The sequence below is a fragment of the Eleutherodactylus coqui genome, chromosome 6 (assembly GCF_035609145.1).
Source record: "Eleutherodactylus coqui strain aEleCoq1 chromosome 6, aEleCoq1.hap1, whole genome shotgun sequence".
In the NCBI taxonomy this organism is placed as follows: Eukaryota; Metazoa; Chordata; class Amphibia; order Anura; family Eleutherodactylidae; genus Eleutherodactylus; species Eleutherodactylus coqui.
Genome location: NC_089842.1, coordinates 20,924,822 through 20,939,627, shown reverse-complemented (window position 1 = coordinate 20,939,627; position 14,806 = coordinate 20,924,822). Strand labels below are relative to the sequence as shown.

At 44.1% G+C, this 14,806-nt stretch overlaps 1 protein-coding gene across 1 annotated transcript in view; it reads right to left on the bottom strand.

Moving 5' to 3' along the window:
* Positions 1–6,469: 6,469 nt before the first annotated feature.
* The window catches only part of LOC136631928 (IgGFc-binding protein-like), a 33,353-nt gene continuing 25,016 nt past the window's right edge, over positions 6,470–14,806 (bottom strand). Inside the window, exons 13-20 of the mRNA XM_066606421.1 lie at positions 12,826–13,427; positions 12,025–12,592; positions 11,319–11,917; positions 10,655–11,228; positions 10,339–10,538; positions 8,091–8,462; positions 7,707–7,990; positions 6,470–6,812 (exon numbers count right to left, since the gene is read on the bottom strand). Coding sequence (XP_066462518.1) covers positions 6,803–6,812; positions 7,707–7,990; positions 8,091–8,462; positions 10,339–10,538; positions 10,655–11,228; positions 11,319–11,917; positions 12,025–12,592; positions 12,826–13,427 — 3,209 coding nt within the window. The 3' untranslated portion in view covers positions 6,470–6,802. The remainder of the gene's footprint in view (positions 6,813–7,706; positions 7,991–8,090; positions 8,463–10,338; positions 10,539–10,654; positions 11,229–11,318; positions 11,918–12,024; positions 12,593–12,825; positions 13,428–14,806) is intronic.

The following is a 14,806-nucleotide window of genomic DNA, read 5'->3' as shown; positions in this document are numbered from 1 at the left end:
AGCATGGCCGGTGGAGTGGTGGTCAGCCTCCGCAGTTCTTCACAGAGGAGTGGGCATGAATGGAAGACATCTGTCAGGTCCTCGGAAACTTTGAGGAGTCTACACAAATGGTGAGTGGCGATGCGGCCATAATTAGCGTTACCATCCCCCTGCTTTGCCTGCTGAGAAGTTCGCTGCTAAGCATAAAGGCCAACGCTTTGCGGTTACAACAGGAGACGGGGAGTGACAGTATGTCGTTTGATAGCCAGACCACCCTCACGTCTCTATCTCAGCGCATTTTGGAGGAAGAGGAGGGGGAAGAGACTGCTGCCCACACTGCAGAGGGTACCCATGCTGCTTCCTTCTCATCTGTTCAGTGTGTATGGGCTGAAGAGGAGAAGGAGGAGGAGCATCCTCCTAGTGAGGACAGCAATGTGTTGCATACTGGGACTCTGGCACACATGGCGGCCTTCATGTTAGGATGCCTTTCCTGTGACCCTCGCGTTAGATGCATTCTGGCCAACACAGATTACTGAGTGTACACCCTTCTCGATCCATGGTATAAGGAGAACCTCTCAGCTCTCATTCCTGAAGAGGAAAGGAGAACAAGAGTGATGCAATACCACAGGGCCCTGGTGGAAAAAGTGATGCTAAAGTTCCCATCTGACAGTGCTAGCAGTAGAAGACGCAGTTCAGTGGACCAACTAGCAGGGGAGGTGCGGGGATCAGGCAGCATGTCCAGGGCATGCAGGGGAACACTCTCCAAGGCCTTTGCCAGTTTTATGGCTCCCCAGCCAGAATGTGTCACCACTCCCCAGTCAAGGCTGAGTCAGAGGGAGCACTGTAAAAAGATGAGGAGGGAGTACGTAGCTGATCGTACAACTGTCCTCTGTGATCCCTCTGCTCCATACAACTATTGGGTGTCAAAGCTGGATAAGTGGCACGAACTTGCACTGTACGCCCTGGAGGTGCTGGCTTGCCCTGCCGCTAGCATCTTGTCAGAGAGGGTGTTTAGTACTGCTGGAGGGATGATCACGGATAAGCATACCTGCCTGTCAACTGACAGCGCCGACATTCTTACACTCATTAAAGATGAACAAATGCTGGATTCCCCAGACTTCTCTTCTCCACCGGTGGAAAGCAACAGATCGTAAAGATTCTTTTAGCTGCAACAGGAGAAATATGCATCCTCTATCACCCCAAAAAAGGGGAGAAGTAGCTTGGTTTATCCCTCTCGGATCTTACTCCTCCTCCTCCTCCTCAAACAGCAGGTCATCACGCTAAACTGCCAATTTTTCTGCGGGCCAAAGGTTTGAGGGATTCGCCTATACACTTGCTGCGTAAAGGTTTAAGGGGTTCGCCTATACTCTTGGTAAACAAATTTTTCAGGTCTCCGCCTATACTCTTAGCAAACTAATTTTTCCAGGCTTCGCCTATGCTCTTGGTACACAAATGTTTCAGGGGTTCGCTAATACTCTTGGTACACAAATGTTTCAGGGGTTCACCTATACTCTTTCTACAGAATTGTTTCAGGGGTTCGCCTATACACTTGCTACAGAAAGGTTTGAGAGGTTCACCTATACGCTTGCTACATAACGGTTTGAGGGGTTCACCTATACACTTGCTACAGAAAGGTTTGAGGGGTTCGCCTATATTCTTGCTACAGAATTGTTTCAGGGGTTTGCCTATACACTTGCTACAGAAAGGTTTGAGGGGTTTGCCTATACTTTTGCTACAGAAATGTTTCAAGGGTTCACCTATACACTTGCTACATAAAGTTTTGAGGGGTTCGCCTATACTCTTGCTACAGAAAGGGTTGAGGGATTCGCCTATACACTTGCTACGGAAAGGTTTAAGGGGTTTGCCTATACTCTTGGTAAACAAATTTTTCAGGTCTCCGCCTATACTCTTAGCAAACTAATTTTTTCGGGCTTCGCCTATACTCTTGGTACACCAATGTTTCAGGGGTTCGCTAATACTCTTGGTACACAAATGTTTCAGGGGTTCGCCTATACTCTTGCTACAGAATTGTTTCAGGGGTTTGCCTATACACTTGCTACAGAAAGGTTTGAGAGGTTCGCCTATACGCATGCTACATAACGGTTTGAGGGGTTCGCCTATATACTTGGTACAGAAAGGTTTAAGGGGTTTGCCTATATTCCTGCTACAGAATTGTTTCAGGGGTTTGCCTATACACTTGCTACAGAAAGGTTTGAGGGGTTTGCCTATACTCTTGCTACAGAAATGTTTCAGGGGTTCACCTATACACTTGCTACATAAAGTTTTGAGGGTTCGCCTATACTCTTGCTACAGAAATGTTTTTAGGTGTTCGCCTATAAACTTGCTATAGAAACGTTTGAGGGGTTCGCCTTTACACTTGCTACAGAAAGGTTTAAGGGGTTCGCCTATACACTTGCTACGGAAAAGTTTAAGGGGTTTGCCTATACTCTTGGTAAAAAAAAAATTCAGGTGTTCGCCTATACTCTTGGTATACCACTTTTTCAGGGGTTCGCCTATACTCTTGGTACACAAATGTTTCAGGGGTTCACCTATACTCTTGCAACAGCAATGCTTGAGGGGTTCTTCACGCTTAAATTTCTTTACGCTTCATGCAGGTCCTGGGAGCGGGGGGGTGCAACTGTGCCAGATATGGCCTCTGGAACTTTTTTGTGGTTCATCCAGTCTTTGGGTGGACCAAAGGAACCCTTACTGATTTAATAAACCGTTTACAGCACTACTAGCATCCGAGTCCACTTTATGCCTTCAATTGCTAAGAGTGTGGGCAGAGGCCGAGGTCCTGGGGGAAGGGGGTGCAACTGTGCCAGGTTTGGCCTCTGGAACTTTTTGATGGTTCATCCAGTCTTTGGGTCGATCAAAGGAACCGTAACTGATTTAATGAACAGTTCACAGCACTACTAGCATCCGAGTCCACTTTATGCCCACTATTGCTGAGGGTGTGGGCAAAGGCCAAAGTCCTGGGGGGGGGTGCAACTGTGCCAGGTTTGGCCTCTGGAACTTTTTGATGGTTTATCCAGTCTTTGGGCCAATCAAAGGAACCTAACTGATTTAATGAACCGTTCACAGCACTACTAGCATCCGAGTCTGCTTTATGCCCATCATTGTTGAGGGTGGGGGCAGAGGCCGAGTTCTGGGGGGGGGGGATGCAGCTGTGCCAGGTTTGGCCTCTGGAACTTTTTCGTGGTTCATCAAGTCTTTGGGTCGATCAAAGGAACTGTAACTGATTTAATGAACCATTCACAGCACTTCTAGCATCCGAGTCCGCCTTATGTCCACCATTGTTGAGGGTGTGGGCAGAGGTCGGGGTCCTGGGCGGCCATGCAACTGTGCCAGGTTTGGCCTCTGGAACTTTTTGATGGTTCATTCAGTCTTTGGGTCGATCAAAGGAACAGTAACTGATTTAAGGAATCGTTCACAGCACTACTAGCATCCGAGTCCGCATGCCCACCATTGTTGAGGGTGTTGGCAGAGGATGAGCTTCTGGTGGGGGGTGCAACTCTTCCATGTTTGGGCACTCTAATTTCTTCATTTTTAATACAGTCTATGGGTTTGCCTATGCTGTGGGTGCACAAAGGTTTCCCATTGCTGTGTTCAGCTATCTGACACATACACCGAATGGATTGTGTGGGTACATACAGGTTTCCCGTTGCGATGTAACTGACGGCACATTGGGTCAACCAGGTGGAGGCTGGCACAGAGTCTGACCCTGGGCCTGTTCACGTGCTTCTAACACAGAGGATAGCGGGTCCTACCTGGTCACGCTTTCTCGGGCTTATTATGCCACCTCCTCCTCTGGCTTGGGCTCTGGGGATCAGCACTAGTCGACATGTATTTGCTCTCATATTACCACAGTTATCTGAGACACTGGTTTGGACCAATCAAAAGAAGTGTTAATGAATTAATGAGCCGTTCACAGCAGTTCACACATTTGTTATGCCTAGTAGTCAGCAGTAGGCTTTCACAAGCATCCCGGCTGCATAAAAGGTCAACTTATTGTACACTGCCTGTTTTTGGGTTTCCGTTGACGTATAATGAGTGGTAAACAGACGGATTGGTTTAGGTGTAATAAACACACACATCCCTGGGGGTCAGCGCTGGTTAGCATTTATTATTTCTCGTGTTTCGTGTTACCACAATTATCCGAGATACCGGATTGAAGCGTTCACAGTAAGCGCAACTGATTTAATAAGACTTTCACAGGGTCACCGTATACCTGTGATGGCTACTTGGGCAACACCTCCTGCTTCAAACCAATCTTTGGTGTTAGTATGCGCTACTGCATTGTGGAGATGTGTAGAAGTGCTGGCATCTGAGTCCCGTTTATGCCCATGTTTGAGGCTCCTGCCAATTTTGTGATGGAGGTGGCACGGGATTGGAATGATGATCGTACATCAATTTATCATCGATTCTCATCAGCATTGTGGGATATCGCCCACACTTTTAAAGAGGGTCGCTGCCTGGCCCTGCCAACCTTCTGCAGTGTGTGTCTCCGGTTCCTCCTCATCGCAGACGCACTTATAAATCATGAGGGTGGTGTGGCTATGAACCGACCGTGTGGCATGAGGCCAGCTGAACGCTGCACAGGGAAAATTTTGTGTGCGCCGTGGATGCAGGGTCAGGTGGGGGGGTGGGAGAAGAGGCAGCGGTGTCACCCGCAGGCAGTAATTGGCCTTAGTGGCACCTAGTGTGGTGCTTAGCTAGGATGTGCCAGCGCGTGTGCCGTGCTGCTTATGGTCTGTCCCAAGTAAATTGTTAGGGGGGTGACCACCAGGCTCTTGCCCCCAATTTGGCTTAATAGTGCAACCTGGGAGCCTCAGATGTACCCATACTTGCTGCCCTTGCTGTTCCCTATCTGTTTCTGTGGTGCTTCTGTGATTTTCTGATGTTTTCAGGTGATTCCCACAACCTCCCCTATGCGGAGCATGGGTCACCCTGAAAAATGCTCGAATCTCTCATTGACTTCACTGGGGTTCATTACTCGAAACGAGCTCTCGAGCATTACGAAAAGTTCGACTCGAGTAACGAGCACCCGTGCATTTTGGTACTCACTTATCTCTACTGCTTACCCTTCCTCCCAAAACAAAAGTTTTTAAGAAGCAAAAGAGTTCTGGTTCTAATGGTTTTCCTTGAAGGAGGCCAGTGTTTGGGTCTTCTCTTCACCAGGCATAAATTTCTCTTTTGTAAATTAATTTTTAGTGCAAAAAGCACCATGCCTGCCTGCCTTTGTTTTCAGTGAATCAGACCCCTGTGTTTTTAGTGACTAGTGATGAACAATTAATGGATTAACCCTACAACACTATACATTATGTTTACCAATTGTATGATAAGCACAGTCTTCTCCAGATATGTGGCTGTATTATCATGTCATTTGGAAGCATTTAGCTGCATTAGGGACCTTTTGGAGCCCAAATTAGTGAACCTGAATTGTACTCATTTTGACTTTAAAAGAAATCAGATCAAGTCATTCCGATTAACAATTATTTTTGAAAAGTTTGCTGTATCACTCCAAATCCGAGTATTCCAACAATCGCTCATCACTAGTGTTGAGCACAGATCTTTATGTCACAAAGACTCCTGCTGACCCTGCAGAAATGCAGGTGAAAATTAGGTTTTTTTTTTAAAAAAAGGTCACACAAGAAAGAAATCACCCAGGATTTGCTTGACAAAGGAGCAACTGATGGCTCCGAAACACGTTGCAAAACCAACTTTTGGACCATATTTTTGTCACTTTTGTACTTGTTTTTGTTTTGAATAATAAAGTCCCATATACAACACCATTTGGATTAATTCTCTTATCGTTCCAGGGAGGATCTCTAAGTGTGAGACCTCCTATACGCGTAAGTGCCTTTCCATCAGACACTTAGTTACACTTTACCCTGCAAACACTCGATCACTCTTTTTCATTTCATTACCTTTTCCCTGGTGGGCTTAATGTTTATGCCTTCTGGTGCTTCCTTAATTTGGTGTATGCTCTCCTCCTTTGTGGTGGATTTGGGTAAACACTTTACTCCAAACATTCAGACACAGATACCTATGTTTTCATGTAATAATCAGAGCGCTGCCTCTAAATTTTCTATTTTCCCTATTTTTAAAAAAGGTTACATAGAATGTTTGGTTTTACCACATCTAATATCCATCTGCAACTATCTAGAGTAACTGGGAAGTCCGGCTTCTTAAAGCACCAGAACCTCTTATAGTTTGTTCCTTATAGTTACTATACAAGCTGTATATTTGAGAATATAGTTGTACCGTTGGCAGAATCTCCTGTCAACACTTCAAATGTGGAGCAGAAATTGCAAAGAAACTAAAATGGATGTGACCTTTATAGCCTTAACTACGCCTAAAAGACATGACTTCTAGAATGAGATTGATTGCTCTTACAGGAACTGGTCCACTTTTTGTTTCCCTTGGTTCTATAACAGACTCCTTTCCATAAAGCTGCAATAAGAAACATGGAATCAGTACAACAGTATAGAGTATCCAATAGACCTTTATTGACCTTCATTAGCCATTGCAAATGGGGTTAGAGCAGACAATACTTAAAAAGCAGGATAATCCACCTACTTAAAGCTCTCCAGTATATACATATGTATCTTATGGTCCCAATGTATGGATGACTTTCTGCATTTTTCTGTTTTCTTCATTGTCCAGTAATTCTGGTTTAACCCTTCTAAGCAGCAATGTATATACTGTAGCCTGCAGCTTTGTATTCCATGCATTAAAGATTGTGAAGGTCATTATGTGCATTATTATCCTTCATAAAATTTGCATCTGTTTCGGGGACTTTCTAGGTTTCTCCTTTAGTTTATGCATTACTAAAATAGAAAAGATAATTAAGGTGAATATGTGATCAATAGGTAGTACAGATGTACAAACTAGCCTATTAAAGAACAGGGACTGTGGCAGCTGGGTGACAACCCCCTTGGGACATCAAAAAGCAGTCATATTAGTTGTCATCTGTCCTTCTCAGAAAGATGTAACAGGAGGAAATGAGCAAATAGATTTTCTTAAAATGTGACAGCATTTTTATCCTATTTTAGGTTACATTTTTGCCGCCAAGGGTTCAGATATAATGCAGGTGGTAGGAAGGACCAACAGGTTGCAGTACTGGTGTTGCTAACAGGGCCAATGGCCTGGAGTCCTGTTTCCAGTGTCTTAGGCTACCTGGCAGTAGCAAGCATCACATTCAGTTGTATCGGCATATTCCACCTATACCATGGTACTCCAGGTATCTTCATCATTTGCCAACACCCCTGGGCTGCATGCTTGTCTGCTTATGTATCTTCTAGAGTGAGCTTTAGCGCACCACTGACTTTGTGCATTTGGTTAGTATGTTCTAGTGTTTGTGTGGATTTTCTCCAGGTATATAAGCATAGCATACTAAAGGGTTGTCACCTCAGAGATTAGCGTGTCACTATTGGCCCATCTACTACTAACAATCAGTTGTGCCTTGGATGTCCATACATTTCCTGAATGGGAAATGCAGTATTAAACACAATGCAATTGTTGTTCTGTTGAACCTGGTGGAGCCAGAGCTGATCTTTGCAGTGAGTCTCTGCTCTGGCCAAGTAGGGAATCCTCATTTATTCTATAGGAACAAGGGTTGTTCAGTAGGATCATCACTTTTAAATAGCTTCCCATGAACTTTGTTTAGACTCTTTCTCTATAAGTCAAGGCTTGAGGTGAATAAGTACATTCCATTCACTTACCAACTAGTAAAGTCCCGAGCTCTCCAAGATGCAATGAGCTGTAAAACATTAGTTACAGGATTTCCTTCCGGAGACTGCAAGTCATCAGAAAGGTCTCCATTAAAGTTTCCACAAGCTCCACAAACTGTATCTGACAATTTCTCTGAGGCATGGAGATCAAGATTACCACTGTTGCTCAACTCAATCTTCAAGTCAGCACCAATCTGAATAGAAACAGAGCTGCCCCCAACATTGGCTGACAAAACACCAGAAACAATAGGGAAACTTGCCAAGCGCCCATTCACCTATACAAAGCAGATCATAAGTTTTAGTAGTTTTTCATGAAGGTTTTTTTTTTTATATTTGGAAAATAGTTCTAGTATGACATCCAAAAATAAAACTCACCCATGCTTCATTGTCTTTGGAGATGGTCACTATGGAACCAGCGAGGAAAATATGAAGTCTGGCCACTAATGCTGGTGTCGTTCCACAATTCTGGATATCAGCAATAACTCGGAACCATCTGCGAGTGTCATTATTACACAGAGATGTTACCTCTACAGGGCCATTTCCAACAGGTCCTCCTGTGAGGCCGTCAAAAGTGGAGAAATTTTGAGAGTTCATGGAGCATTCACCTTCCACCTTGTAACAACCACGGACTCCATTCACTACATCGCATCGTTCCTTGTCACTGCAGCTTACTTGGGTACAGGTTACACCCGCAGCCTGGCATGAACACTTCCTGGTACAACCCAATGTGATGAAAGAATCGCCTACCTAAATTGCAAAAAGTATTTTAAAATGTGACTCACATGTTGCACGACAAATTGTACTAATAGATGTTTTAGCACTGACAGTAATACTGTTAGTAGTCACATGTCCAAGTCTGGTACTTAAAGCAACCCTCCAATTTTTAGCCATGTTTTTGGAAGTCTTATATGACTGCAGTAATTTTTTGAGTACCTAATGCCCACTCTGCATTGTACAGATTGGCCAGTGCTGATCACATGAGAAGCTCCAACCAATGAAAGAGTCCTAACAATACCAATGCATTCTGGGAAGCAGGTAATCTGAAGATTGTGCCAACCATCTTAGATGACCCAAAATGGGACTTAGAACCGCTAAATTGGAAGCCTGGGAGAGAATAACAGCAGTTAATATATCTCCCTCCTACTCCAGCCCCAGGACAGAATTTCATGCTGAAATAGGAGGAGTGTTTTAAAGTAAAACGTTTATTGGAGAAGAAATTTAAAATTTATGTAAAGCTTGCAAAATTCCTTGTTTTTGCAATATGCCTGGTATCATGGACTGCAGGTTGAGAGTTGGCCGTTTCAATGTAAAGATTTTGAGTCTTACTTATTGGCCTTACAGTTTTAAAAACAGCACATTTTCATAAATAAATCCTTATAGGTTGGGTTTCTCTAAGTCTTGATTGGCAATCAGCTGGGGAAGTCAAACCACGGAAATGTCACATTACATCAAATGAATGACCATTAGAGATGAGCGAGTATACTCGCTAAGACTAACTACTCGAGCGAGTAGTGCCTTAGCCGAGTATCCTCCCGCTCGTCTCTAAAGATTCGGGGGCCAGCGGGGGGCGGGGAGCGGCGGGGGAGATCTCTCTCCCTCTCTCCCCCCTGCTCCCCCCTGCTCACCGCCACAACTCACCTGTCACCCGCGACGGCAGCCAAATCTTTACAGGCGAGCGGGAGGATACTTGGCTAAGGCACTACTCGCTCAAGTACATAGCCTTAGCGAGTATACTCGCTCATCTCTAATGACCATCCATGCAATGCATGGCCACACCGGCTTGGCCAAGCTGGGAGCTGCTCTCAAGACCCTTTCAAGCTCCTGCAAATGTTCTTTGAAAGGCAGGTTTGCCTGATTGTCAACGCACATGAAGCTGCACATAATGAGCTAAAAAACAAGCAAATCCCTGTTCGTTTATCAATTGGGTCATTCATGCTGCCCAAAATTATTTTTGGCAGTAGCAGATCTCCCTTTATAAACCAGAGATGTGATGCTCAGAATGATTAAAAGGCACTCCAGCAGGCTGTAAGCTTCCAGTTACTGTCACTCTATTGAAGAAATGCTCCAATCCCGTTCACTGGTTCGTCATGTAAACACTAGGCTGAACACTAATGTTGTGCTTCCTGGACATTTTGGACCACACAACTTTGTGTTCAGTATAGTAGTCATATGATTGACTGGCAGATGGAATTTGAGCTTTTCTTCAAAGAGCTGGATAAGTGCATTACTCAAAAGAGCCACCCCCAAAAGAGTTCAAGTATGAAAGATAATTAATCTCTTATGTTGGCCTACGTAATAGACAAGTTAAATGACCACCAACTTCTGCTTATTTGGCATCTGCTGGTGCGAAAGTGTCCTTAAAGAGGGTCCAGCACATGAATTCTCTATGATGTCTATATTCCCAAATACAATATATGAACAGGGGTTTGCATTGTAAGTCTATCCCTTTTGAGAGCTAAACCCATGCAAACAAACTGTAGCTCAGAAATCTGTTGATCTGTTATAAAAAAAAACTTTACCAAGAAAAGTACAAGTTTTTCTTAGTAAAATGTGTCAGTTACTGATCTAGGAGCGTTGCTGCTTATCATGTGTAATGATTACCTCTCTCTATGATAATACTCACACTCATGTATTTTCCATCGTATACACATCCACATTTGTCCATTGTGACACATTTCTCTCCATCCAGCACATATCCAGTGTTACATGCACAGCCTTCAAAGCATCGGGTTGTACATCTCAATGGTGCTGTGAGTCCTGAGCAAGTTTGTTCACAAGTTCTGTTACAAAGTTCATAGTGACTGTTTGCTGGGCAGGACATGGCTAGAAGCAAAAATAATATAATAGTTTTAGGCTATTAATTATGGAAAATCGAGCAAACTCCAAATGATGGAGCTTAAGATGGGACAAAATTCCAATATCTTTTACTTTATACTTACAACAGAATGTTGAGGTTCTCCAAGAGCCAATAGTAACCCCAAGAGTTTGACAAGCAGCTGCATAGGCCTGGAGGCTCTTGCAGAGAGTGTCAACTTGTCCATTAACAGCACAGGAGTCATAGATGCAGAAGTTGAAATAATCAACTGGGTTTATCGTCGAATGACATGATCCAAAGGGTCCAGATGGGTTTGTGAGCATACCACAAGATGATGTGGCCTTAAATGGCTGAAGTTTAGCGTCCGTACATACTGGGCATTCTCCCTCATTACAACCATCACTGCACTTAGCTCCAGTAATGTTAACCTTCCAGGACAAGCCAAAGTCATTCACTTGCTGCACAACCTGTTTGTTGGGAAGCTGGAAGTCATCTTTTGTGTCACCATTGAAATTGCCGCAGAGGCCACCCATCTTGCCACTATAACTACTTGGAATACTAAGGACCATGTAGTAAGAGGTGTCAAAAAGAAACTTCAGCCCAAAGTCTGTCTGCAAGACGACATTGTTTCCTTCTTGATTCACTACAATATTGTTATAGCCTAACACCAGTGGAAGTTTGAAGAGCTCTTCATCAACCTAAGATACAGAGAAAAGCTGATGAAGAGAATTCTCAAAAATGAAGCCATGAAGGCAACAGGCTACTTTGCCCTGAATGACGATACTGACCTTGACTGTAGCTTTCATGTTTCTTTCAAAGGCTATCTTGTAACCATATACATGCATCAGCACGCGTCGTGTCACAGCAACGTTACCATTTCCGTAGCTTTCATTCTCAACAACAAAAGAGAACTTCTCCAGATGTGGATCATCTGCAACAACCTTGGCAAAAGTGTAAGCACAAGTACCTTGGAAATCGAAGCGGAGGCCGTCAAAGGAAATGTAATGTGGATCTCCAGAAGCCACGCACCTGCCACACCCTTTTGCTTGACATGCCCAAACCCCATTGACTAATTTGCATTCTTCATCAGGTCCACAGGAATCCGATTTACACCTTACAATGCCATCAGCACCACACTGGCACTTCTGATTGCACTGAACCCCCTCAGGATAGAAGATTTCATTCTTCTGATAATATTTTTCTTGATATACACAACCACAGTTGGCAATCGGAACACACGTGTCGCCGCTCATTACATAGCCATCGTCACAGTAACAACCTTCACTACATAGCATGTCACAACCAGTTGGTGAGGACAACCCATAGCAGGTGATGGGACAGGAGTTTCCACACAATTCATAATGACTGCTGGGTGGGCAGGATGGGCCTAGAAGTAAAGTCAATGGAAGTCAGAATCACTATACAGAATGTTGTGTTAGAAACAGACAAGTCTATGGCAAAAATAACAAATCACTGTGTGAGCAAAGAACTTACTGCAGAAAGAAGACGACCTCCATTCTTGTAAGTTGACACCAGCTTCCTGGCAAGCAGCCACATAGAGAGCAATAGCATCACAGAAGAATGCTGAATATCCTTGGTATTGGCAGGCATCAAAAATACAATCATTAAAGTATGGGGTTGGGTTCACAACTTTGTAACATTGACTAAATGGCCCATCGGGTTTTTTGATCAGCCCACAGTAGTTTTCAGATGCATAAGCTTGTTTTTGAGCATCCGAACACACAGGACAGTTTCCAGTACATTGCGGAGAGCATCCAGAAACATCACCAACTTTCCAACTGTTACCAAACTGAACAGAATTGGGTGCCAAATTTCCATCCTTCATGGTAAAGTCATCACTGGCATTCTTGTTATAAGTGCCACACAAACCACCAACAGCATTTCGATAAGTGCTGGGTATTTTCACTGCTACATACATGTTCCAGTCATAAGTGAGAGTGACATCAAAATCAGTCTTTACAATTCCACGCTTGCCACTGATGTACACTACAACTTTGTTAGTTTGGTAATAGAATGGAAGAGAAGTAACCACTCCGTTGACCTGAAAAATAAGACCAATGCAAAATTTAGTCCTAATCTGGAATATCACAAGTGTAACGTCTTTAACGACTTAAAGCTTGTATGACTAGCCACTTAGAAAGGATGGTCCTACCCGCATTATACCAAATTCCAGCTAATCTTGTCTACCTTAAAAGCCAAATACTCTGTCAGTAAATTCTATTTTAAGAGGCATCCAAATAGTATTTATATGAAAAACTTCTCCCCCCTACTTACCAAAATACGGCGAGGGTAGTCCATGCTAAGAGTTAAAACTATATTGTAAACCTCCATGGTGACCACTTTGGCATATGATACAGCTTTATTGCCACCACGGTTGTAATTCTGGACTGTGACGTTAAACCGAGGCAGTAGTAAGTTGGTGGAGGTCACGCCAACAAGTTGGTATATGCAGGTACCCATGAAGTCAAATTTTTTGCCATCAAACGTTGTGTAGTGTGGATCTCCAGAGCCTTCACATATGTCAAAGCTAATGGGTTGGCAGCTTCTCACTCCATTAACTATCATGCACCTTTCACTGGTTTTACAGCTGTTTGCATTGCAGACCACCATGCCAACACTTGGATCGCATTTACAAAGCGTGTGGCAGTTCTCATCAGCCCAGAATTCTTGGTTAGCTTGGTAGTAGGCACCATTGTAAGTGCAGCCACATTCCGATATAGGCACGCATTTGTCACCACTAAGGACATAGCTATCATTACACTGGCAGGTCTCCACACAGTTATCCGTGCATTGTACTGCAGCAGAGCGATCTGTACAAGTATTTGGACATGATTTTCCACAGAACTCATAGTGACTGTTGGCTTGACATGGCAGAACTGTAGAGAAAATAACATTAGGGCATAAATATATGATTGTTACCTCTACATGATAGCAAAGTGAGATCAGCATAATTGTGCCACTGCTGTCTCTATGGCATTCAGTGGGGAGGTGGCAATGTGCTGCTTGCTAAACTCTTTCCTTAACTCCTGGAGACATAATTGGGAGGAGGCACCTCTTCCTTGGATTCTACAGAATTGCCGTTCAGAGGTACTCCTGATAGGCGAGAGTCCCAGATGCATCCTTCCCAATCTTTTCTTACTCAGGTAGAGATGTGTACAAGATATAGAGCAGCATGAAATGTCTGCAAACAGTACATTTATAGTATTTTTCCATCCCTTTGCATGACTCCTATAAATAACTTTTCTTTGCATAACTTAAGTGAACAGATTTTTTTAATGTGATGTTTGCCCAGTTAGACCCTAAACCATAGTTAAGTGTACACTATTTTGAGCCAAACAGATGTCTTTTAACTTTTGCTCTTACTCTCAGAATGTAGTCCTCTCCTTTCGCAGCATGTTGCCGCTTCCAAATTCAAACTCATCACCCTCACCTACAATGCTCTCCATGGCGCCACACCACAATATATCGCTTCCCTCCTGTCCATGTATCACTCAGCCCGCATGCTCTGATCTGCTAACACTCAGACTAAACACCTCTGTGATACAAACCTTGCATGCTGCCTCCAGGACCTCTCTAGAGCAGCACCAATCCTCTGGAACGCTCTACCCCAAAACATGCAGACAATTCTGAATGCACGGAATTTCAGATACGCCTTAGAGACTCACCTCTTCAAATGGCTTTCCACTTTTGCCTATCATGTACACTTCCTGCTCCATATGTCCTGTACTACTCCAACTCTGTTTGTGCTCTAAATACAGTGTACATCACATTATAGTCACATTGCTGTGTTCCCCCTTGCTCCACCGCCTGCCCCTGTACCTTCTGTTACCCCAAACTCCTTTGTTTCCAAATAATTAAATACCACATATAACTCTTGTAATTTCTGTAATTTCATATTGTTTCCTCATGAGCCTCAAAAGTGCTGTGGAATAAGTTGGCGCTATAGAAATAAAGATTATTATTATGTTGTCTTGCAATCAGACAGAAAAACTGTCCCCGCATGCCTCTCTAATAGAGATGAGCGAACGTACTCGTTACGAGTACTTACGCACCCGAGCACCGCCATTTTCGAGTACAGCGGTACTCGCGCGTAAAGTTTCGTGGGGCGCCGTGGCGGCACGGGGGTAGCAGTGGGGAGTGGGGGGGAGAGGGAGAGAGAGAGGGCTCCCCCCTGTTCCCCGCTGCTCCCCCCCACACCGCCGCGCCTCTCCCCGCCCCCCGGCGCCCCCCGAATCTTTACGTCCGAGTACTGAAG